At 42.3% G+C, this 24,367-nt stretch overlaps 1 protein-coding gene across 1 annotated transcript in view; it reads right to left on the minus strand.

Moving 5' to 3' along the window:
- Positions 1-24,367, minus strand: part of tenm2a (teneurin transmembrane protein 2a) — a 296,883-nt gene that overhangs the window by 90,306 nt on the left and 182,210 nt on the right. Inside the window, exon 4 of the mRNA XM_016672797.1 lies at positions 3,338-3,544. Within this exon, the coding sequence (XP_016528283.1) occupies positions 3,338-3,544 (207 nt within the window). The remainder of the gene's footprint in view (positions 1-3,337; positions 3,545-24,367) is intronic.

Below are 24,367 nucleotides of genomic sequence, written 5' to 3' on the forward strand. Positions count from 1 at the left end.
CCGCCTCTGCTTACATGCCAGGGTGCGCTTATGTAGTGCCAGACCGCCACTCTAAACTCATTTAGGTCGATTTTAATGGATGCCCAAAGCCAAGAACTTTCTCCACACCCATTAGATCCACAGCAGTCCTGTCTGGGAAATACGGCAATTTGCAATTTCATCTTAATGTTGCTCTCCCTCCAAACCAAATATCGCTCCTTCATTCTCTAAGCTCTCATCAGTTTACTCTGTTTTTTTTCTTTCCATTTCTTCTCCACATCTTTGACTTCATATGCATCTCCTTTTCAGTCACTTTCTCTGCCTGTTTTTTTTTCTTTTTTTTTTTTCGCTGCCGTGCTTTGGATGTCTCTCGTCTCGCTCTCCTGTTGCTTTTTTTCTTCTTCTCTTCTCTCCTCCACGCGAGATGTCTCATTAAACAGCTTCAAAAGTCAAAGTTTGACTTTCTCTATCTCTGCTCCCATTTGCCTCTTTGTGGCTCCTTTTCGTGCTTCTCTATAAGTTTTTTTCTTTTTTTTTCCTTCTTCTTTTCCTTTCGCTCGCCGGCTGCGTGTACATGCTGAAAGAAGCGCCCCAGAACACAAAGTGTGGGTGTATGCGAACAGGAGCGGGAGGAAGAGAGACTGAGGCCTGTGAGCCTCACTCTCCCACTTTGCCAGTGCCTGCCATTAGGGTGTCAGTGGCAGAGTGAATTTATTTGCTGTGCGGTTACTGGGCTAATGATTGATGTTGCCCCAGCAAACAGTAAACCAATTAGAAGGCTGATGTAACGTCATTTTAAAAGCCTCCTAATCACGTTGCTCTTGAACCTGGGACCCGGGCCTTCCCTAATGAAGATTTATACTGGATCAAAGGAGAGCCTAACGCCATTAACAATAGATTGTATTCCACCAAAAATCACATTAGGACTTCTCTGCCCACCCCGCTCCCTCCCATCAGGCCTCTGCTAAATATATCTGCTGATTACAAGTGCAGATGCACAGAGGGACGGAGGAGCGACGGCGAAGAGCGGGAAAGGGGAGGTGGAGAGCCCGAAAGTTGGCCCGCAATTTGTTTAAGGATGAACGCTCGTAATGGCGAACGGAGTCGTCGCTGCGGATGTGTTGCCCGCGCGTTTGAGCGTGCCAGGCAGGAAAGCCGCGGCGAGGTGCCGATGTGCCTGGAACAACCGACGAGAGCTAGTCTGGTGACGACCTGAAACCCTCTGAGCCAGGGAAAGTAACTAGTTTGTCTCTGCAACGCTGATCCTCCTCATGGCGCTTAGAATTCATCATCCCCTTACCTTTCACTTTCTGATGGATTATTAATGTCATATGCAAAATAAGAACAAGCACACCAGCTCACTGGCGTCTGTGTCGTGCTGCGGAGCGAAAGGGTTGCCTTAACTTGCATCATTATTTTTCAGGTGATGGTTTTAAAAGGTGGCAGGGGCGACATTTTAAAAGGAAATACCTTTAAAAGTCAACTAGTTTTTGTTTAGAGTTGTCATAAGAGACACACAAAAGGCCAAGGCAAATATCAGCAAATATTCAGGAGATTTCTTTTCAAAAATATATATATTATTCCCCCCCAAATTTACATACTTTTTTTTCAGTTAATGCATTTCAGGGGTGCTGTGGTGGTGCAGAGGTTAAGCACAACCCACATATGGAGGCCCTAGTCCTCAACAGGGCTGTCGCAGGTTCGACTCCCGGCCTGGTGACCTTTGCCGCATGTCTTCCCTCTTCTCTCATTACCCAATTAACTATCAAATAAAGACAACTGGAGCCAATAAAACCTTTAAAACAACTCATTTCGTTCAACATACTCCTGGGTTACGAAAGTTTGGTGTCCAAACATTTTTCGTGGTCATATCATAATATATTGCACTGTAACTTTTTGTACCATTCAACAGTAAACGAAACATGCAATATTCTAATTAAACAAATAAAGTAGTCAGATTTCTGCATCATGCAAAATCACATCCAAAACTTGCTGTTAATAAAAGAACGGGATCCAGTTCAGTTCTTTTGGGATCGATTAAAAAAAAAAGAAGTAAAAAAAAAATCCCTAGTCTATTCTTTGCAATAAGATCAGGATTTGGGTCACCCGGTCTTTAAAAAAATCCTTTCTGCATTTAGCAGAGTATAATAAATTAGTTAAAAGCTGATAATGGTGCAGAAAAGTCTGCTTTGGAGTAAAAGTCTCTACGTAGAAATAGATGAGGCCTCAGTTACTCTGAAATTTAAAAGAACACAAAGCGTGGTTCTGATGGGACAACTCGTACCTTACAGCTTCCATCGTAAGCTAGTTTTTAGTTTAAATAAAATTAATTTAATTAAAAATAAAAGAAGTCTCCATCTGATTTATCCACCATTGAATGAATGGTTCAAATACAAATTTACAGCGACACACTGAGCATGAAGAATGTTTTCCAACCTAAAACTCTAATAAGATGAGCTTGAAGGCCAAATTCAACTCAGAATAAAAAAGTTAATCCACATACAACATGACCAGTTATTCATCTTATGGGTTCTTTTTATACTGGCAACATTAGTGCAAAACATTTGTCATCCAAACCAATTTAGTTGTTGTGTTAAATCAACCCAGAGCTGGATTGTTGTGTAAAAGTTAGCGTATCTGATGCTCTATCCACAGGCACAGAATTGGTTAGATGAGCACAACAAACAACAACAACAACAAAAACAACAACGTAAAACTCCAACTTGGACTGAGTTTGAATTTTGCAGTTTTTTTGGTTTTATCTTTAAAAATGACTGCATATTTTCAAGTGACATCACAACTCCTCAGTTTTACACTCCGGTGTTGTATCGTACGTCACACATTCACATTTGAATAAAACTCTAGTTTGTGTGGGTCAAGAACTTGCCATGGCATTTAGCAGCTCTAATAGAAATGTCAACTCCTCTTCCTCTTCATCTTCCTAACTAAAATGTTCTTCTGCTTTTGCCTGGACCTACACTGTAAAACTGCTCAACTGTGACGTCATTGTCTCCTCTTGTGCTTGTGTTGCTGAAAGATTGTTCTGAAAACATCTTGACTGAAGTCTATTGGTATTTGAAAAAAACATACTTCAACGCATTTATTTTATAAATAATGCAAACAGCGTTCTGTTTGATTTCGAGCATTTCAAACATATGCTCACATTAGCAGAATGCAAATAAAAGCAGTTCAGCTATTAAAGCAAGGATTAGCATGGTATTTTTTATTTATTTTTTTTGCAGATTGGAGGTACAACGTAAGGACAGAGGATTAGGATTGGCTATGAATGCAAACACAAAACATATGGACAGATTAAAAAAAAAAATAAAAAATGTGGTGGATTGGAGCACTCGCTTACCCGTGGAGGCGGACTGAGCCCGGAGCAGGTACGAGTCATCTCGGTGGGGCTCCAGGTGGGAGTGGGTGGAGTTTTTCTCCAGCAGGGGAACCTGGCATTCCCTGATGGGTGGGGACGGACCGGGGGAGGGGTGATGAGGGGCGGACGAGGAGGACGGGAGGGACGGTGGGAGCAGGGTGGAGGAGGAGGTTGGAGGGAGTGGGCGACCTGGAGGATGGAGGGGACAGGAAGAGAGGAAGATGTTAGACAAACCAGATGACTGAGTGATATGAGGGTCACAGAGGCAAAATGAGATGCGGGCATTTTGACGGGTAAGAAGCGAAATCCTCTAAAGGGGCAGTTAATCAAAAAAAAAAAAAAAAAAAAAAAAAAAAAAAAAAAAAAAAAAAAAAGACCAAAAGATGAATATCAAACGAGAAGTGAGAGAAATTTATGAGAGGATTCCTGTTTCAAACAATTAGAACATTTACGGATTGTGTTTGGCTCAAATCAGAGATTTCCAATGTGAACCCGCTCGATCTACAGTAGAAAAATCAAACTTAGCATCAAGAATCACAATGCGGCTTTTATGACACCAAGTCATTCAGTGAACCTGTTAGAAAATTTTCTTTTTCCAGACCTTAATAACAGGAATATGAAGCATTCTCTATACAAACTCAAAAACCTGACAAGCCTGATTTGAAATAGTGTCGTTATAAAACACATTGGCAGTCTTTGGTTCTTTTCTTTTCTGATCCAATGAAAAGTCAATGTCACTGGTATGTTCATTAAATTTTTAGGATTGTGTTTCTTTCTTCTTACCAGGGGTTTCTTACTACTTGGAGGTCACCCTGAGCAGGCACTCTTTCTGGTACACAAAACCTTTTTACCCAGCACATGCGCAACATGTGATTTACTGCGATAAGCTAATGCCGCAGTGTTGTATTTTCTGCTTCTCTCTGTGTTTGATTTCCTGTTTGCAGAAATATTCTTGGTTCGTGAACAGATTTCTCCCACAAACGACCTATTTCGGCCCAGCAAACGTTAATGACAAAGCGCGCACTCAACCCCTAAGTGGGCGCAGTTTGACTGACCGTAATTACCACCGCAATTACGAACGGTCACTGGATTCATATACAGCAAAACAAGGCCCGAACGCTTCTCAATATCTTTATATAAAGTGAAGCTTTATATTTCCATCTCAATTTGAGGAGGACTGACGAAAAAATATTCAAAAATTCACAAAGCAGGACTCCTGGTAGCTCCGTTAACCTTCACAGCAAACACAAGGGGACATCCACTCCCCGTTCACTGGACACGTAAGCAAGCAATGGAAAACTTGCTTGAGGACAAATAACATTCCTTTATTTTACACACCACCAGTAAGGCACAATTACCAAATGCAAAAACAAACAGAAAAAACTCTGCTAAGCATGATTTCTTTTACGTTTTCCCTTGTTAGCACAAACATGAGTTGTCTCCCCTGTCAAATTTCACACAGAATCATTTCGTCGCAAATGGTGAGAAAGAATTGCTAGCGAGAACCTTCATCTACCGTTCGGTCGTCCTCTATATACGTGGCTAAGACAAAGGGAATAACAGTGGAGTCTTTAAATAGTTGGAGCCGTGGGATGCATGGACACAATCAGGTTGTCCCATCCACCAGAGAGACGGATGGAGACAATTCGCACTACTCTCCAAAGGTTTGGAATCAAGGACAAAGACAAATCTAATAAATTCTATTTAGAGACAGCTCAAAATATAGAATAATTATGGCTGCCATATTTGCAGCTCAATCAATCAACAATATGGTAAGAATGAGGCCACTGAGTCCAGCGAATCCACTGAAGGACTCGGGTTATTAGAGCCACTAATTAGGTAGCCGACCAAAGACTAACTTCTGTCTTCTGCTGATTTTGTAGTTGAAATTATAGCTTGAGGGTGACGCTTTCAAATCACCTTGTTTTTCCTGTGAAGTTCCAATAAGTTTTCCACAATTGTTTATTCTTTCATTTGCAACCTCACCCAGACAACCCTTCACTTTTGTTTGTTTTTTTTGTTTTTTTTCGCAGTCAGACAAAAATCAGTCGGAGAATCAATGAGCGATAAGAAAAGGTTGCAAAACTTGAGTGGAGCTTCTGTTTCCCAAGCGCCTCTTTTTGCGTTATTGATGCTTTCCCAGGATACGGAAATGGAGCGATTTTAATTTGACGGCCTTCGCTGTGCCATGCTGAATATTGACAGAAATGACAGAAGTCAAAAAATCTGCAAAGGGCCGTGATAGATGGCGGACCTCTCCAGATGACTGTGCGATATTGCTCGCATCAGGAAAAAACTACCTGGTCGTGGGAGGGAGGGAGGGACAATCAATGCAGACATCATTTGAGAACCAAAACATTTGGACGTGTTTGTTGGCTACCTTCCTCGATTGTCCCAAGTCAAAATGTTAACACATGAATCTCTGACATATCTACACGCGCGGGTCTCTGTGTCCTCCTTCCTTCTGTGAAGAACCTTTGGAGAGGAACAGAGGCGGACGGGTTTGCTTCTGTCCTGCTGTCCGAGCCGCTCCACCTTGGAGCTTTGCATCGCAGAAACCAGAGCCAGGATCGATCCGCAGCCCCACGCTAACTGCACCCCAGAGAGACGCCCGCCTTGTCTTCTGTTTAGGTATGTGCGTGTTTGTCTGCGCGTGCATTGTGTGTGTATGTGTGTGTGTGTGTGTATTCGGTCAATCTCATCAGAGCAAACAGAGAAAAATGGATAAACAGTGGCAAAGCAAACACTGCGAGCTGACAGGAGCGAAAAGGAGACGGAAAAGGGAGGGACGGTGGGAGACGGATGAGGAGGTGTGAAGACGTTAAGGTCACAGGAGTATCTAAGGGAATAGAGACTGAAACACAGAGATATAGAAATACTGAAAAGAAGAAACAAAAACAGCGAGAAGGCAGAAAAGAAAATAAAGATGCCAGCCTGGAAGATGCACTACTTTGCCAAATGTGTAGTCAGATCTTTACACATGAACTTAAATGGCATGAATTCCTTAACATATACAATTTAATGCATTTTCATTTTGGACCAAATCAAAATCAAGAATTCTCTTAAAGGGCCGCTAGTGCCAAATGTATTGATAAAGCCTGTTCAGTAACCTGTTAAAATATCCATGAATTCTTAAAATCAAATTATATTATTGAATATTTTTTCAGTCCCTCCAGGATTCCATATTTGTGGTACTAATTTGGAAATATGTGCAATATTTGTGCTTATTTGTGACGGTAAATGAGACTTTTTATTACTCGCTGTATGGAGCACGTTCTATAATCTGACATCAAGTAAAGCTGAGGCAGCTGTTTAGTACAAGTAAGAGTTTTTGACAAGTTTTGAGAAAAATCTGAAATAAACTCCCAATTATTAGCACAAAAAAAGTGCGGGTATTTGTTGATTTTGTCTGGATTTCCATGATAATTCCTAAGAATTATCATGGAAATGATAATTCCATGATATATCAGTCGAGGGACTCAATCAGTCCCTCAACTGATTGATATAATTTGGCAGTAAACAGATAAAAACTGTAATAATACTTAAGCACACTTAGTGTTCAGTTTACAATCTAGGGGGGCCACATAAAAAGCTACAGCGGGCCGGATTTGGCCCACGGGCCTCGAGTTTGACGCATGTACTTTAGTGTGTTTGTCCTTTCCCACTTCGCAGGTGAAACATATTTAACCTTGTGGCATCGCAGAGAGTTCATGGGTTTAACAGAGTGCTTGTGGGAATATTCGTCCACTCTCCCAGGTGCACATATGAGGTCAGACGCTGATGTTGGATGAGAAGGCGCGGCTTCCAGTCCCCTTTCTGATTAATCCCAAAGGTTCTGTTAGGTGGAGCTCAAGGCAGTCCAAATCCTCTACACCAAACTTGTTCATCTATCTTTGTGGCCTTTGCTTTGTCTAATTTTTCTGGTGCAAATTCAAGTTGGAAATGGATAGGCCATCTCCAGACTGCTTATTCTAAAGCAAGAGCTTAAATGAAAAAACAAAAAGATGTTTCGGTATGCCTCTTTGCTGAAACTATGGGGCAAATACAAACTCTAATCCGTCATCCACCAAAACTTAGCACATTGCAGTCAGGTAAGGTCCCACACCTAAACTCGGTTTGCAATCCCAGAGAACTCATCTCGGTTGCTTCAGCGTACAATAGTTGCATGCATAACAGCACTGGAACACTGTGCACCGCATTTCCTGTGATGTAGAGTGTGGCTGGTGTTTCTCAGCTTATCTCAAAGATTCAAGACGTTTAAAAGTTCTGTAGCTATTCCCTGTGCAGAAAGTTGTTGATTTGTGCGAGCTGCGCACCTTAGAATGAACTCCACCTTGTCGCAGAGTTGCTTCTGTTATCACTTTCCTCAACTTTGTTTAATTTCTAGACTCCCCCCACCCACCATCCTAATGAGCTTATTGAATCGAGCTCCTGACAGCGACCCAGTCTTTATCCGTTTTTATAAACATCGTCTGAAATCTTAGGTCCTAGATCTTACGCGGATGGGTTTATGGAAGTCACCGGAACGCTTTAATTCAGCGATTTGGACAGGTGTCCCAATACTTCTGGCAATAGAAAGGAGAAGCATTAGAGGAAGCAATAAGAGGGAGCTGACCAAAGAGAAAACAGGAGGGAGGGGGAGAGAAAAAAAAACTGAATGAGCCATGGACAAGCATGGAGAAAAAGTTGATCACTCAGTCCTCAAATGGTGTTGGGAAAGGATTTTAGCTATTTGCATATTTCACGCGGCCCGTAATGGGGCTATTGGTGACAGCAGGCAATGAAAAATGCCTCTGTTTAAGACTGTTTTACTGCTGTTGCTCGGCTTTATCACAACTTTGTGAGTCTGGACCCTGTGCGCGGCGAGGCTATGTGTATGCGACTGTAGTTATTAATATTTTAAATCACTTTAATTACAAAAAAGGAAAAATTGCACTAGTTGGCCAAAAGCAATTAAGGGAACTTTAATCTCCTTAGCAATTATGCTGTGGGGCATCCTTAACGCAGTCATTTCTGCCCGCTACATTTCTAGAAAGGTCAGTGAAAATTGCTTTGTGTTATTAGAACAAAGACTTGGCAATGAGCTCACTGGGTTCTCTTGACAATTTGTTCACCGCCATCCTTCAACCGCCTCCCCGGCCATCTGTATACAAGCTCTCGGGCCTCCACTCCGTTGCCCGGCGTCTCTCGCTCTCAGAACCCGCCGTTCTCTCGCAAGTGTTGATTGGTGCGAAAAAAAAAGAAAGAAAAAAAGAAGTGTATCATGGGGTGGGGAAATCAGAGTTTGTAGCACCGCGCTAAAAGCACCAGAATCCCCTTGTTGATTCGACGGTGAAACATAATCGTCCTCAGTTTGGGGAGCAAGCCCCAGCTTCGGTCAGGGAAGAGTCGGTTTTGCCTGTTGCTTCGCTCAAGTGCTTTCCTGATCGTCGTTCCCTTCCTCGTTTTGTTGTCTTCTCGTTTTCCCAAACCTGTCCTTCCCTCCTGGCTCAATCTGTCCATCCGTCCGGCCCATCTGGCTGAGGTGAAGAGCACTAAGCCGAAGAGAGGAGAGTAGAGTAGAGCGAGGGATGGAGCGACAGCTGGAGCCCAGTCAGACAAGGAGAAACAAATTACCCCTCTAACGAGAGTCATTCATCATCTCTTCATCTCTCCCCCACCCCACGCTCCGTCCCTCTTCTTCTTCTTCTTCTTCTTCCACACCTCTCTTTAAAATGCAGTGCACCTGGATGACAAAAACCAGATCCGCCACGAGGCTTTTCTCGCCGTTGCTCTTGTGTTAGCTGCAACTTGTGCACCTTCCAAAGATAATATGGTCGAAATCAGGAGGGCGTGGAGGTGGGATGGGGGTTGCTGGGGCTCAACATGATAAGGCTGATGTGAAATGATTGAATGAGCAGAGCATCGGAAGGGAGAAGACACATACCCACACTGGCACATGGAGAGGCTCATTACCATGGCTGCTGTCATCACAGATGTTGGACTGAGGGGGAGCTGTCAGTCAGTGTGTGCGAGTCTAACTATATATGTACGCGCATGTGTGTGTGTGTGTGTGTGTGTGTTAGTGCCGCGTGGTATTCTGAGGGCTATTTAGACAGCTGCTGACACAATGAGCCCTTTTCTCTGTTTATCTATACAGTCCAGTCACTCTCCCCCTCTTCTCTTTTTTCCCCTCTCTCTCTCTTCCATTTTTTTTATTTAGCAGATTTAACAGTGAGTCTTGCACACCTGTTGTTGCAGTGTCTGTATGCGCAAACGACAAACGCACGCCGCCTCCTATGCAGGAACGCCAGTGCTCGTTTGCTCACGTTCGTTCGTCCCTTCGCTTTGTGCCTTTTCCTCCGTAATCAGCTCGGTGGCGGTAAACGAGAGGCGCGATGAGCAAAGAAGGGAAGGGACGGCCGGGCGCATGATTCAGCAGACGCATTTTAATTAATAAAGTTGAACTGGAAGCCCAAAGACTCGATTGTATCGCCGGTTCTTCTTTCTTTGATGTGTAACAGAGCGTCTGGGATCCTCTTCTCGCCTGGAGCTCTCCTCTCTTTCATCTCGCCTGCATCAATTCATTGCTGTGCAACTAGAGGGGCCCCAACTTCCCATACAGGCAGATCCTCCATGCACACCGGCTGCCTTGAGCTGATGCTCAAGATGCCTTCCTTTGAATAGGTTAAAAAAAAAAAAAAAAAAAAAGGTGTTATCCACACTTGCAGCTTCGCGGTGCTCTCTGTTCTGCATTACATCATTTGCCTCTCTGACTTTGAGCGTTCTAAGAGCAGCTTTCTAGTCGAGTTACTGAGCGATTTTCACTCAGAGACAACTAAGGTTTGTAAATATGATCGGCGTACACAATTAAATCTTAGAAATTAAAGTGTAGAGATAACTCGGTCAGTTTTGAAATTAGGTACAACCAGCAATTTCAGCTGTCAGTGGTTCACTTTAGCAATCTTTTTTTTTTTCATTTTTAGCCTGCAGTTTACTGCCTTACACTTAAGATACAGGGACTTGAGACAAAATAACAAAACGTAGCTATCGAGACCTGCCTCTTTTGACAACAGGAGAGATGAGAAGCTCGACGGTGGCACACGTTGGTGAATAAACAACATATTTATTAATCTTTAGTTATTAAAGCACCATTTCGTCATTTTGCTCTTAAGAGAAAGGCAAAACTTTAGCTATAAGCTGTAAGTGCAAAACGAGGAGAAGGCATCAGAGAAACGTCACTAAACAAAAAAACCAAGAGCATCACTGCGCTGCAAAGCTATAATTATCTTATCTTGATAACGTTGCCCTCATAATTGTTGAGCCAGACTTGTAATTTAAATTAAAAGGGGATTAATTACACCGCCCTCGGGAAGGGGTACAATTGAGATCCATGCCAAGGTCATCTTTTGAAGCAATAAAAGGCTCGTCGCCTCTGCCGGCCACGTCTGACACTCGTCATCTCAGCCATGAATTCTCTAAGATTTCCCTTCAAGCAGTCCTTCATTTTTTTTTTTTACCTGCGAGCTTTCTGTAGCTTAATAAGGCCCGTTTGTTGCCGAAGTCATAAGCGGCGAAGGCGGTCTGCGTGTCTTTCGGATACGTGTCTGATCCGGTCAGTCGGAACGTTATTTTCGGATCTCTGAGGACTGATGAACAGAAAGTTTAAATGTTGCGTTAACAACATCCGAAGCATGAAACCAGACATGTTTCCTGCCAGGTAATGACCCCAGTGAGCACAGCAACGTGGAATTCACTCTGAAGATAAAAACAAGACTTAAATGCTTTAAAATAAAAGCAAAGGCTGCTACAAATTCTTGGAAGGTAGTATGGCGTTTTATCAGAGGACACGCTGAATACCATGGTTACATATTTTTTCCACTCTGCCTCAAAGATCAGGGGGCGACAGATTTTCTACTGCTGGAATTAATTAACAGTTTGTGTTGATCTTTGTGGAAATATGAAGAACTTCCTGTAGATGCACTTTCAACTTTGAACATAAAAAAAAATCTTCATTAAAAAAGTGAGCCAGCAGGAATCAACGTGTTTACTGTGTGGCAGTAAGGCAAATGAAACGGCAACACTCTGTTGATTAAAAAAACAACAACAAAAAAACGAGTATAGGCATTAGCAGTGACGTGAAATGACTCAGACAAGTATCTGGGGAAAGAAGCAACTCTTTAATTACCATATTATCCAAAAGCTTCTGGCCTTTTAAAGGTCTGTTGCTGCGAATTAGCCTCCTACCATTCATTTAGATCGGGGTGGGATGAGTCACGTTGGGTTTCACCTCCTCACTAACAGAAGCCTGTCGAGTTCTGCTCAGCGAAGACGTGACGAGGCTCACCCATCGTCGTTCAAACTCTTCTACGTACATCTTAGTTTGTTCATTAGCAGCTTTGTTACAAAAAAAAGTTTGAAATTTGACTCGAACTGCTGCTCCTCTTTTCATTTCCCAAGTCTGAATTGGCCTCATTAGCAGTCGTTGTACAGAGCCTGCAAGATCTTTTTACACACGCAAAAACGTATCCACGTAGATTAAGATGAGATGTGTGTGTACATTCATCAAGGTGAATAATGTGCTGCAGTAAAATGGGATTTTTAAAAAATATTTTTCCTTTTTGTAATATTCCAGGATGTTCTTCATGTTTGTCTCCTGGCTCCTCACTCACGAGTCTGTCTTTATCTTTTTTTTTTTTTTTTTAGCTCGCTAAAAGGAATAAGGAGGACAAACCTGACACAAAGCAGTACACTCAACCTTTACACCCCGGCGGACAAATGCAGTCCACGATCTATCTGCGTGTGTTAATTGAAACATGCCTCCCTGTTGTATGCAAAGGTGTGTGTGCGTTTCTCTCTCTTATTTATATTTTTTGCAGCTTGCTACAGCATTGGGATGCCACGGCACACTCGTGCTGTCCACTGTCGGAGATGCCCACTGTGTGACTCGGGGCAACCGCGGTGGCTGCATTACCATATAAATTACATCCATGTTGTTGCTGCCGCTGAGGATTGATGGTATTGTTATGGATTCTACGCGTTGGACCCTCATTGAAAACAATCAAACGAAAATAGCCTCCTCTCCCGTAAATACAAAATACGCGCACGGGCCTTTTCAGCAAACACACTCGCCTAATGGCGCACGGACGCATACATCGTACGGCGCGCGGGAGAACACATAAACCGGAAAGACCTTCAACCCAAGGTGCAGATGGAGAGGCACCTATCCTCTGAAGCTTCCATTACCTCTGAACAGCTGTCTAATGGCTGAAAGGCGCGGGGACAGAAGGGGGAGGGAAACGTTGGTGTATAAAGGTCTCTGTGTTAGTTTGCATGTGTTAAAAAAAAAAAAAAACTTGCTGTGCACATCAGCTTTTTATTTTTATTTTATTTTTTTAACGCAGATCTCTTAACTAGCCTGCCACAGTTCCAACACAGAAAAGAAGTCTCGTAGCGGGCCAAAAGATTCATTGTAGATGCACATAACGTCACACAAAAATAACACCACTCTTCCTTTCCTAGTGAATTAGCAAAAATAAATTAAATTGGTTGGGTTTCTAGGCACCGATCCAACCTTGAAGCACATTTCACACGTTTTCAACAGGGCTTTTGGAAGGCCATTTCAGCAGCTTAATGGTATTTATACTGCTTTTATCCAATCAGAAAAAAACTGATCTAATGGAAGCTTGGGGCCATCATCCAGATGAACATTCAATTGTGCTTTAAGTGTGTAGCTGTTGATTTTAGATAAAGTAAAAAAAATGTTCTCCCTTCGTCATTTTCCCACTGTTCCTAGCAGATAAACAGCCCCACAGCATGATGCCACCACCACCATGTTTGACAATCAATAGTCTGTCTGTTGGTTTGAAACCTTCATCTTGGCTCCTCCACACATTCAGTTCAGTTTACATGGGTTTATCGGTTTCACATAGCAGCAAATCACAATAATGGCTACCTCATGTAACTTTACAAAACAAATTGATCCAATTTACATACAGATACCCACATTCTTCTTGTGGCCAGGGCAGAAAGATCAAGGTTTTTCTTGTCTGACCATAACTTTTCCTCCAGATATGATTTACACTGAGGGGAGCTGCTAAATCGAGTCGGTTTCTGGGTGGCTCCATAAGCTCGTAGCCATTTCCTGTTTTATGGGGCGCAGTTTGGGTCAGATGGTTGAAACTTTAACTGAGCTGGGTACTCCAGTGATCCTCAAATACATCTGAAAAGAACAAGCAAGGCAGGCTAACATGAGGCTTCTGGACAGGCCAGTTCATTCAAATTCATTTTACAGATACTGCCAAGAAGGCTGATCGAATGTCCAGACACGAGCTGGGTGTGACGGCTACTGCAAGCGCGTGGTTGATGTGCCGCTCTCTAAGGAACATTTAAACGAATGTTTGAGTCTGTTTTTTTTCTTGTTTTTTTTATTTTGACTGAGTCAGAACAAATTGAAAATATTTATTCAGATTTATCGCCCAGTTCAAAGTTTTGTATGGCAATCATGTCCTTGAGTGCATTTTTGCCAAAAGGGACCTATTTTTTTTTAAAGTGAAATATTTATAAGCTCTTTTTTATTATTTGAAAATAAAATAACTATAATCACTTTCTGTATTGAAATGTTACGAAAACAAAAACAGAGAGCCGTCTTTCTTTCATCAAGATGACATTTATGACCAGAGAGCTTTCACATTTTGTCACTTGCAGTAAACGTGAAAGTTGACAAGTAAAAAAAACAAAAAAACCAACAAAAAACCACAAAGAAAAAAAAGGAATGAATGACGACACGAACACAACAAAACAGAAACCTTTCAGCAACTTTTGACATGGCTTGTTAAATAATTAAGATTTTAAGATACCAGATTGAAAATTAGCATTTATAATTTTGATTTAAAAATCTGAGTGAGGATGGAATATTTGGAGTTTTTCCATAACTCAATATGCAGATTATTAAGAGATGTGATGAAGAAAATGCCTGATAGCAATAATAATAATAATAATAATAATAATGCAGTGGGCATTTTCTAGGAGAGATTTGTCACTTTTCGGTATTTTAAAAATTAACAAAATGAAAGTGTTGAATTATCTTAATAAAAGTCTGTTTAAACCCCTGGTATGATTAACGTTAAATCAGAGATTAAGATGAAGCTGGAAGAGACTTCTAATAAAGTTTGAGGCCAGAATTACTCAAGAACAAAAAGCTTGTGGCGCCGCTCCAGACACTTCCAGGGATAAACTCTTAAGAGTTAGTTACTGAAGCGCAAATCAGATGTTTACTACAATTACAGACACCCTAAATTTACTGCCTGATTATACTCTACAACAGCAATTCACTGGTGGGGAGAAAATACAGATACAAGGACCACAATTCAGAGGAAAGCAGGAAGACAAAGACCAGCAAAAACAAAGCAATCATCCAACATGAGAAAACACAGTCATCAAGAATCAAATGCATATGGGATTGCTCATAAAAAGGATTATAAACTCGAGGGCTTCCAGAAACCACAAGCCTAAAGTGTAACAGCAGGCTTTATAGATACCCGTGCCTTCATGTTCACACACAAGCATAGGTATCCACATAAATACCTATTGAACATTGCAGGGCGCCTCTGAACCACTTGCCAATTGCTGCAGTTGCTACGGCAATATGGTTCGGCACAAAATGTGACCGAAACCTGGAGAAAAACTGAAAAAAAAAAAGAGAAGAAAATAGAAACGAAGGGCAAGAGATCCACAGGAGGAAGAATGGAAGCAATTTAAAGAACAATTGTCTGATGTGCGGATGTTTCGGTTTGCGGTGTTGTGTTGTGAAATGCCCTGCGAATGTTTGATATGCATCGACGCGAGTTCACCAATTATTAATTGTCTGAAGTGGCGTGATGTAAATCAAATGTGTGTCGCGTGCGGGTGAGTCAGCACTATCTCCTCTTGACAGCGGAGCAGCAGCCCCCGCTATCCTCTGTGATGGGATCAGCCAAAAGGGAGATGATGCATTTCGAGCCAATGGATAATGACTGCTCTGTGGCCTGTTGCTGCGAGAGAAATCCTCTCCTCCCTTTGATGTTCTGCAGTCTCTATTTATAGTAAGAGCATGAAATAGGGATTGAGAGCTGGAGAACGGCACAGTGATACACATTATGTTCTCCGTAACTAGCTTTCTGTTGAGCGCCGTGCGACTCCAAACAAGAATGAGATCGAGTCGGCTCGCTCCAGGCAAAAATTTCTGCCTCTTTTTTTTTTTTTTGCGCCTTGGGTCATCCTTCTGCATGTTAGCGCCTGGTGTCTCGCGCTGCTTGAACTATCATGGACTCATTACGGTGGCTGAGTTTGGAGGCATCCGAGCAGGTGCGGATGTCTCCGAGAAGCAAGGAAGGAGAGAGAAAAGAAACGCGGCCCTTGTAGACGTCGTGCTTTACGGTACCGTACCGCGGCGCAGCCTGAGCTGACCAAGCGCACCAACAAAAACATGCTAAAAGTTTTATGCTCAAACATGTCCAAAGCAGGTTGTCTCCCTGCAGCAGAGAGAGCCATGCAATTTGAGATCTTAATAAGTAAACACACGCTGAAACTGTGTTGATAAAGCGTTGTGGTTAGTTTGTTGACGGTAAACATGTCAAAGATAGATCACGAAGTAAGGCAAGGAAAATGAAGGCAGGTTTAATAATATACCACTATTTACGCCCAAGGCGGACCAAAGTGTTCTACAGGAAATCAAACGAACGACGTTAAAATAACAACAAAAAAATAAAGTTCTGAAAATACTAATTTAAATGTAATCTTCAAATTAGGTTATGAAAAGTTTACCAGATTTCTAAACTCTGAGAATAATTGGTTAGCGTGAGATGTTTATTAGTTTTTACTGGGTCTTGTTTACATACCGATTCTGCGATACGGATAAAGCAGCACAAGTTCTGGCAGTAGAAAACATCCATCCATTGGCCATTTGTGATTGGAAGCTACAGCAATCATTGGGCAATAGGCAAACACGCACACACTCACACCTCAGGACAATTTAGAGAGACCGATTAACTTAGCAGTCATGTTTTTGAACTGTGGGAAGAAGGCAGAGTACCTGGGGAGAACTAACTCATATAGAGAGAGAATATGCAAAGAAAGAACCCGGGCCAGGATTTGGACCTGGAGCCTTCATCACCACTCTCTTGCTGCAAGGTAACATTGCTACCAACTGCAGCAAAAAAGTGAAACAAAAAAGAAAAAGCAAATGTTACGGGTAATATCAGATCTGCAGAAGGAACCTTGCAATTATAGGCTTCCCAAGTTTGACAACCGACGCCGACTGCTAGTTCTCCAAGGGAGAAAAGAAAGTGGCCTGCAAATAACAAGTTTTATTAAAAATTGCCCTAAGCAATTAATTATAGTTACTCTTAGCCAAAACTAGACTCTTATTGTGACATAAGACAATTCAGATTCCATGAATATTGTGCCAAAAACACTTTGTAGCATGTGCCACTGCTACAAAGTTTTTGTGCATATCCTTGTTTTATAAATGTTGCAACAATGACCCAATCTTGAAACTATCTAATCTTATGTTTTGCTATGCAGACTCTATGCATACACCAAAGCAGATCGACTCGATACTCTGTGCTAAATGCTAAGGGTGGCTGAGCTTGCATTGGGATTTAACCATATGACTAATGCGCTTGCTTAGGAAATCACTTGGAAACACGGCACTGAGTGTTGAAGATGGTCAGGTGGTTATGAATGATGGACAGTTAAAGATGCTCCAACCTGACTGTAACATCCTTTATGGTTTATGTTTTTTAAAACATAAATGTGAGCTCATTAAAAGGGACATTCTATCTATCTATCTATCTATCTATCTATCTATCTATCTATCTATCTATTGTTTTCTGCTGGGGAAAAGCAACTGTCTTGCAGTCTTACAATTAACACAGCTTGCATCAGCTGACATCAGCTGACTCTGAGGAATATGGAACTCCCCTGTGCTAATGGACTCAACATGCAGTTGTGCTTCCAGGTGTATGCACGAGTGTGTATCTTGGAGTGCTTGTTTGCGGTCCCATTTTGCACAAACACTCTCTCGCAAACGTGATGCAACTCTCCGGGGGAGGAACCTGCAAAACCTTTTTAGCTCATAAACAGTCGTGCCAAACCAAGCACAGGTAAAAGCCCCACACAAGGCATCGCTGGCGGCGCGCGGCCCAGTCAAATGCTCGGCCTGATCTCTCAAAGCCTTCGCCGGGAGAGCTGCCGATACAGGAGACAAATAATGAGTGGCAATCTTTGTAGGACGAAGCCAAGTCAGTCAATGTAAGATGGAAGCGTCGAATGAGATTTTTAATTACTGCATTACCCGGGGTATATTAGCGAATATTAATGAGGATCATTAACCTAGAGGTAACTAAGACCCCACCGCCCCCCACTCCCTTAACTACAACTGATGCCACCTCTTCTCTTCTACCGTCTGCGTCGTCACCGTGTGACTTTCTGTTTGCAAAACACGCGTGTGTACGTTACAAAGCGGTTTATTCCGTCCTTTGTAACACACAGCGTGCCCTTGAAATGAGAATACGCTTTTGAAGTCTGTTTTCTTTCCTTTTAAGAAATCATAAAGCTGGGATCTCAAAAGGGAGAAAAGAAAGTCATCAGAATCCACAACCTTGACTCATAACTTTTTTTTTTTCATGGGTTTTTTTTTTTGTGCGGCGAGCGAATGCAGGTGCAGGCGGAGTGGTATTTTCATCTGTCTTTTATGCGGCGCAGACAAAATAAATGATAATTTCCAGCGCGCATTAGGAAGAAGCAGGACAGAGGAAGAACCGAGGATGAGGACAAAGACGGAACAATCTCGGTTCACGCACGCAAAGGTCGAGGCAATTTCGACTCGTGAGGAAGGGGACGTGCAGGAATTAAAAAAAAAAAAATGAAATGAAATGAAATGAAATGAAATTTTATTCGAACATGATACAAATATAAAATAAAATAGTGCACAGTAACAAGAAGTGCATAAGAAAGAAGAGAAAATAGAAAAAAAAAGAAAAGAAAAGGAATAAACTTTGTACGCATTTCTGTTTAACTACAAGAGGATGGAGCGGAGGAGAAGAGGTCCTATTTTCAGGGCCCCGTGGTGCAAAAAGTCAGAACCAGATCTGACGTCATCCGCCCATCACTTCAGGTTGCTGGTCCCTCCTTTGCCAATACCACAGCACAGTGTGTCTTTTCAGTAACCACGTTTGTCAGCTTTAGTCTTGTAGTGCCATCACACTGCGGTCCCAGTGGTACAGAGGCGCACGCTTTTATCTCAGAAGAGGGCAAACCAACCGTATTTGGCTTGTAACGTTTACTGAGCACACACGCACGCACGCACACTCACACACTGCATTTACGAACTCATTCATGCACACTTGCCTGGGTAAAGACACACAAATGTGGCCGTATCTGCTTCCCCCTCCCCCATCTCGCACTCTGTCCATTTCGCTCCACTCTCCTGTCTCAGCAGTTTATCCTTTCATCTTTACATAACTGCGGGGCCCCTCGGTGGCCGGCTCTTAAGGCAGTTGTTCCGCAGCGTACACACGCGACGACCGTTAATCCGCAGTGCAGGCCCTTCGTACACCTGAGGCTCGTTCCCCCCACCCCACTTCAAATCCATCTCCTGTTTACTTAAGCCAGGTAACCAGCTGGGATAAAAGTACCAATCGGATAATAACCACATGGGCAATACAAAGGGATCCACTTGCAAAGATACACACACACACGCATACACGCAGTGCTTCTATGCAAAATATAGGTCAGCTCAGCTCCTTTGCGGTTTGAATTGGAAGAAAAAGAAATAAGTCTGTGTTTTGGGGAGTTCTGGGAGGTTGCACGCACAATGAAGGCAATCATTTGAACAGCGAGCCATTCCATCTGATGCTGGTACAGAATAAGTGGGCATAATGCTGCTCTCTGCAAGCCATTTACATTATATTGTACAGTCTAATGGTAAGTGTAATATGGCTGAACGCACCATAGTTTTGCTCCGTGTATGAATATGGGCTATGGCAAGTGAGCCTGGGGTACATTTTATGTAAATGTTGTCTCCGAACGTGTGTGTCAGCCAATGTGTGTGCGCACGTGCATCCTCCTTCAGTACATAGCGGATTAATTGCCATTCCCAGTGGTCGTCAAGACTGCGCAAGACTCCTGCGGGACATCTGCACCTTCATTAGACTCTACTGATCATCACAGCGCATTACCAAGAGAGGTTCTGTTCTCATCTTTCATCGCTCCTTCACTTCACTTAGTCCCTCGCCTCTTTCCCATTCCGCCATTCCTCAACATTTTTCACGCGAAGCGTTTCTCCTCAACCGGAGCCTGCAGCGCTGTTTTCTTTAAATATTTTCCTCTTGGCATATCTGGGTTTATTAGGGCTTACGCCGAGAGAAAGGGATGGACTGGAAAGAAAAAAGGGAAAGGAATTCCATTACACTTATGAAACGCACTTGTGCTGCACTCCAGTGCCAAGTCCAGATGATTTATTCTTCGAAACTGAGCAACAAAATTTGCCTTTGCATCCAGAAGTCGCCTGATTAGTGAATAGGAGTAATTAGTGAAATGCACGTCAGCCCAATTTTGTAATATTTGATAAGAATTAATACAAATAGAAGTTGAACTACACTACATCCAACACACTTGCATGACCTTGAGCATACTGTAAGGAAGCCAAACAACATGCAACAATATGTATATATTGGAAAACCCCACGCACATCGCCTCCACTCTGACATTCGGAGCGATCCTGAAGGGAGGCTGCAAAAACGGTGCCAGCCAGGGCTGCAACCGCACGGTTTAGATCGAAGCATGTTCACGTCTTGGAATGGCCCAGTCAGAGTGCAAAACTTAAATCCAAGTGAGAATCTTTGGCAAGACCTTGGAATGTATGTTCAGTATTTCTGCCATCTAATTTGACTCTTAAGATCTCTAAAGACGCAAAGCTGCTCATTACATAATGCCAGAAAGCTTTCCAGATATACGTTCCAGCAGAAGTCGGATTTGCAAAGTACTTTGCCTCAACGATCGTAATTTCAAAGCAACCTACACTTTTTAGTGTTTTATTTATGAAAATGATTGAAACCAACGTGTTCTTTTTCTTTTACCTTACAATCACGCCACTAGGTTAAATAAAATCCCAATTAATAAATAATGTTTATTTTTATATATTTAATGTGGACTAAAGTAAAAAATTCCAGAGTTAGGAATTGCTTAGAAAGACTTGATCTTTTAAATCCGGAGTTTCCCACTGGTTCATTGTGAACCTCTGTCAGGGATCAAGAAGTTTCTCTCTTTTCACAGTTTGCAGTGTTTGTCCCATATTGCCTCGCAGAAGCAGTCAGCATGTGTAAACGCCTTTTGCAGCACAATTACGAATGAGAGTTTATGACAGGATTTACTCTGCAAGCTGACGATATTAAACACTGAATGTTTGTAAGTGCAGCTGCAAATGCTGCTTATGCATGCAGTTTAAACTGCTTGTACTACTGCTTTTATTTGTTGTTTTTTTTTTTTTTCTTTTGCTGGATTAGTTAGACAAGACCGACTTTTTTTTTTCTTCCACATTTTAATGGTGGACATAAATGTAGTTACACTCTGCTGCTTCATTCTCAGGAGCAAGCGAGGGATTGTTGCAGCTCTGGAAGTAATTTTCCAGTCCAAGGGGGAGTTTCTTGTCAAAATGCAAAGAACTGATACATAATTAGGCACCGTTTCTAAAGCGTCTCCATTGAAAACGGGTTATAACTGGACTGGAGCGCAGCTGGTCCATACCGGCCCCACAAACCGCTGCTCCACTGTGCATTCTTCTGGATCAGTTTGTCATGGCTTTATGATTTTATTGCCTCCCCTCTCATCCTTCAATATCTCTGTCACCATCCCTCCCCACTTTCACCCCCCTCCCCTCCCTCTGCACTTCCTCTCCACCCTCATCTCACACTTCTTTTTTTCCATCCATTTTCATTCCCATTTTCCTTCCCATCAGCCTCCCTATCATCATTATCATCAGTTAATACATCTTACTGTCTTCATCCCAGCGCAAGTGTTTCCTTTACCCCAGGGGGTAGGTTCGCTCGCACTCCACAGACCCCTACAGACATGTAAGGCAGCACTCCCCCCACCCCCACCTCCCGCCTGCCCCCGTCCCTTTCCCTCCAACTCCTCTGACACATCCCGCTTCTTTCCAACTCTTTCTCTCCCCTCCTTTCTCCGCAGTGGATGAGAGACGCCAGCTGGAGGAAACAGAGAGAAATGGGCCCAATTACAGCATTGGGAACTGAAAGTTGGCTAATTAACTCTAATTCGCTAACAAACTGCTTTTTCACCAAGAATCATCTCTCTCCGTCACATGGCGTACACATGCATAAGAGCCCCGCGATTGCGCTGCCAAAAAAGAAGGCGCGCGCAAAAAAGACACCGCCGCCACATCTACAGGTACACACAAAGACGCTGGGGGGGGGGGAGCAGCAAGGGAAGGAAAAAAAGAAAAAGAGAGACATATCCCTCCACAAAAACCAATTCACTCACACTATACTCACACACATTACGCTCACATGCCCACACCAAAAGCACACAAGACCCACTTGCTCAGCTGTATTTACTGCGAGGGCAATATGTTGATTACGTTAGCGAGGCTGATTATTGCACAGTGACAGTAAAGGAAACAAATGTCTTTCATAGGCAGGCATCTATCTCCGCGAGAGAGCTCCCAGCTATAGACTCGAGCGGCAAATGACTGCGCCCGCATCCAGCTATGACAGACAAAAAAAAAGAGAAAAAAAAAGGGAAGAGAAACCGGGAGCGGGAACAGGAAGGAGGAGGGGAGCGAACAAATAGAAGAGAGTGATTACACAAATGAGGTGCGGGGAGGACAAAGGCAAAAAAAGAAGTTAGCAGAACCCCCAGATGGAGAGGAGGAAACGTACGAAGAAAAAGGAGGCAAGGGAAAGAAACACGGATGGCGGAGGGAGAGGAGAGGGAATGAAAGAAGAGTGGAGGTGTGCAACGAGAGCTTCTGTGGATTTTCTACTAAAACTTCTGAAGCAGTTTTTCCCGTTACAGACGTGTAAGAAAATTGTTGTCAAGAGGAAAAATGACTTGGGGGGCTAAAGAACAAACATATATATATTTCAAATGCGTACAGAGAATAGAAATTGATTTGTAGACAAGTCATTAAAAACGACTTGTTAATTGTGTCAGAACAAGAATCCCGCTTGTTCAGATTCCCTGACGAGGGCTAAATCTACGCAAACACCTTTTTATTCCACAAATATACGCATTCAGGCACGCAGCAAGACGCCTTTAGTGATTCACCGATCAGAGTTCTGTGGCCAATTACTGAACTCTGGTTTTTTGTAAGGCTTTCTTCTGCTGATTTTAAAAATTAAAGACAAAATGATTAATAAATTTACACTTTGTGTCTTTTATTTAATTAGTAATTATAGCAGAGTTAAGATTGCTCACAGTGAGCCGTGTGAATTCCCTAGGGAATAATTATGCTTACTTTAATTCTGAGATTCACAAAAAGGCTGCCAACGTTTCCAGAGCCTACATGTTTTATAACTTGCAGAGTTTGAAAGTTCAAGGATATAAAACAAATTAACTTTTCTGGAATAAATTCAGCCTTCCTGTTATCTTGTGCTGTCAACTCCAGGTGCATGTTTGCTCTTTCAGTAAATCACCCGGGCTGGTGACGTCCGAAACAGCAACCAAAACGGCAAACATGGCAAAAGGTAAACTTACCAAAGCCTTCCAAGGTCTCCTTTTCTGCTGTAGTAACTTAAACCAAGAGCTGGCATGGCTCCATAGAAAACACTGGTAAAAACCGTAACATTTTGTACTTTTTTTAACTTCATTTTTAAACACTTCCCCGATACAGAACATCGCTAACTTTGAGGCTTTTTGCTGGAGAAACGACTTCCACATCTAAGAGTCTGTTCATAAAAAGTGCAGACTTAAGTGACTCCAAACTCAGTCAGACCCAATTCACAACTTCAGCTTGATGAAATCAAATTACCAAACAGAAAGTGTTTCACATGGAAAGAGAAGCAGTCGTCCAACGATGGAACCGTGTCTGTTACCACCAGGAAAACCTTTCCCAGCGTTTCGCTGCTGAAGTTCTCTCATCCACTGTCCAAGGAGGTCTGGACAAAGTTGGAGAAAGAAAAGAAAAGCTCCACATGGCATCAGCCAAACAATGGGTAGGCTACTATTTAGCATGCCATGATATTCAGGCGCTCTCCGTAGCAGGTGTCTGAGGCAGATTCTTAATCACAAGTCTGTAGATGGTGACATTAGTGGCGCCAGAGGCTGCATGGACATTATAGACAGAATGACAGAGCTGGCATAAATGTGTGGCCATTACTTTGCATAATCGACTTTGCTGTGAGATAAACAACTATGAATTCTTTGTAGAGAACAATTCAAAGACAAAAATATATGTTTAATATCCCCTGTTCTTTATCTTTATTATTTTTAATTTAATTAGACTATTATGCAAGATAATTTTATTTATACATCAATTAATTTATTTATAATGTCCTTTTGAAATTTAAACATAGACAAGAGAAGAAAAAACTTAGGACTAGGACTTGACTCAAGACTTGTACACTTGGGACTTGGGTGGAGAGACTTGAGACTTGATTCCAGCTCTGCTGTTCACTGCTTGGAAAACGATTACATTGCTGAGTTCGTCACCAAAGCCACCAGTTACCATTCAGTTAGAAATCAGGACTTAAAGTCGGTCAGCTTCTCAATTCATTCTATGACCGTTTTGTAAAATCATTCTCTGAAACATGAAATTCCCTTCATTTCTTTGAAACAACGTTACTCATAAGCTATTACTCATTTTTCTCCATGTGAATATGAAAATTAAGCTAAAACCTCAGACACATTGATAATGAAAACTACTGAACACTCACAGCACTTGAGTAGAAGTCGTCAAATAGCAAAATGAATCAACAACCGTACGATCTCACAAGTTCTTGGCTTACTTTTAAACCAGACGATAGTGGGAATTTT

The sequence above is a fragment of the Poecilia formosa genome, unplaced genomic scaffold (genome assembly GCF_000485575.1).
Source record: "Poecilia formosa unplaced genomic scaffold, Poecilia_formosa-5.1.2 Scaffold66, whole genome shotgun sequence".
NCBI lineage: Eukaryota > Metazoa > Chordata > Actinopteri > Cyprinodontiformes > Poeciliidae > Poecilia > Poecilia formosa.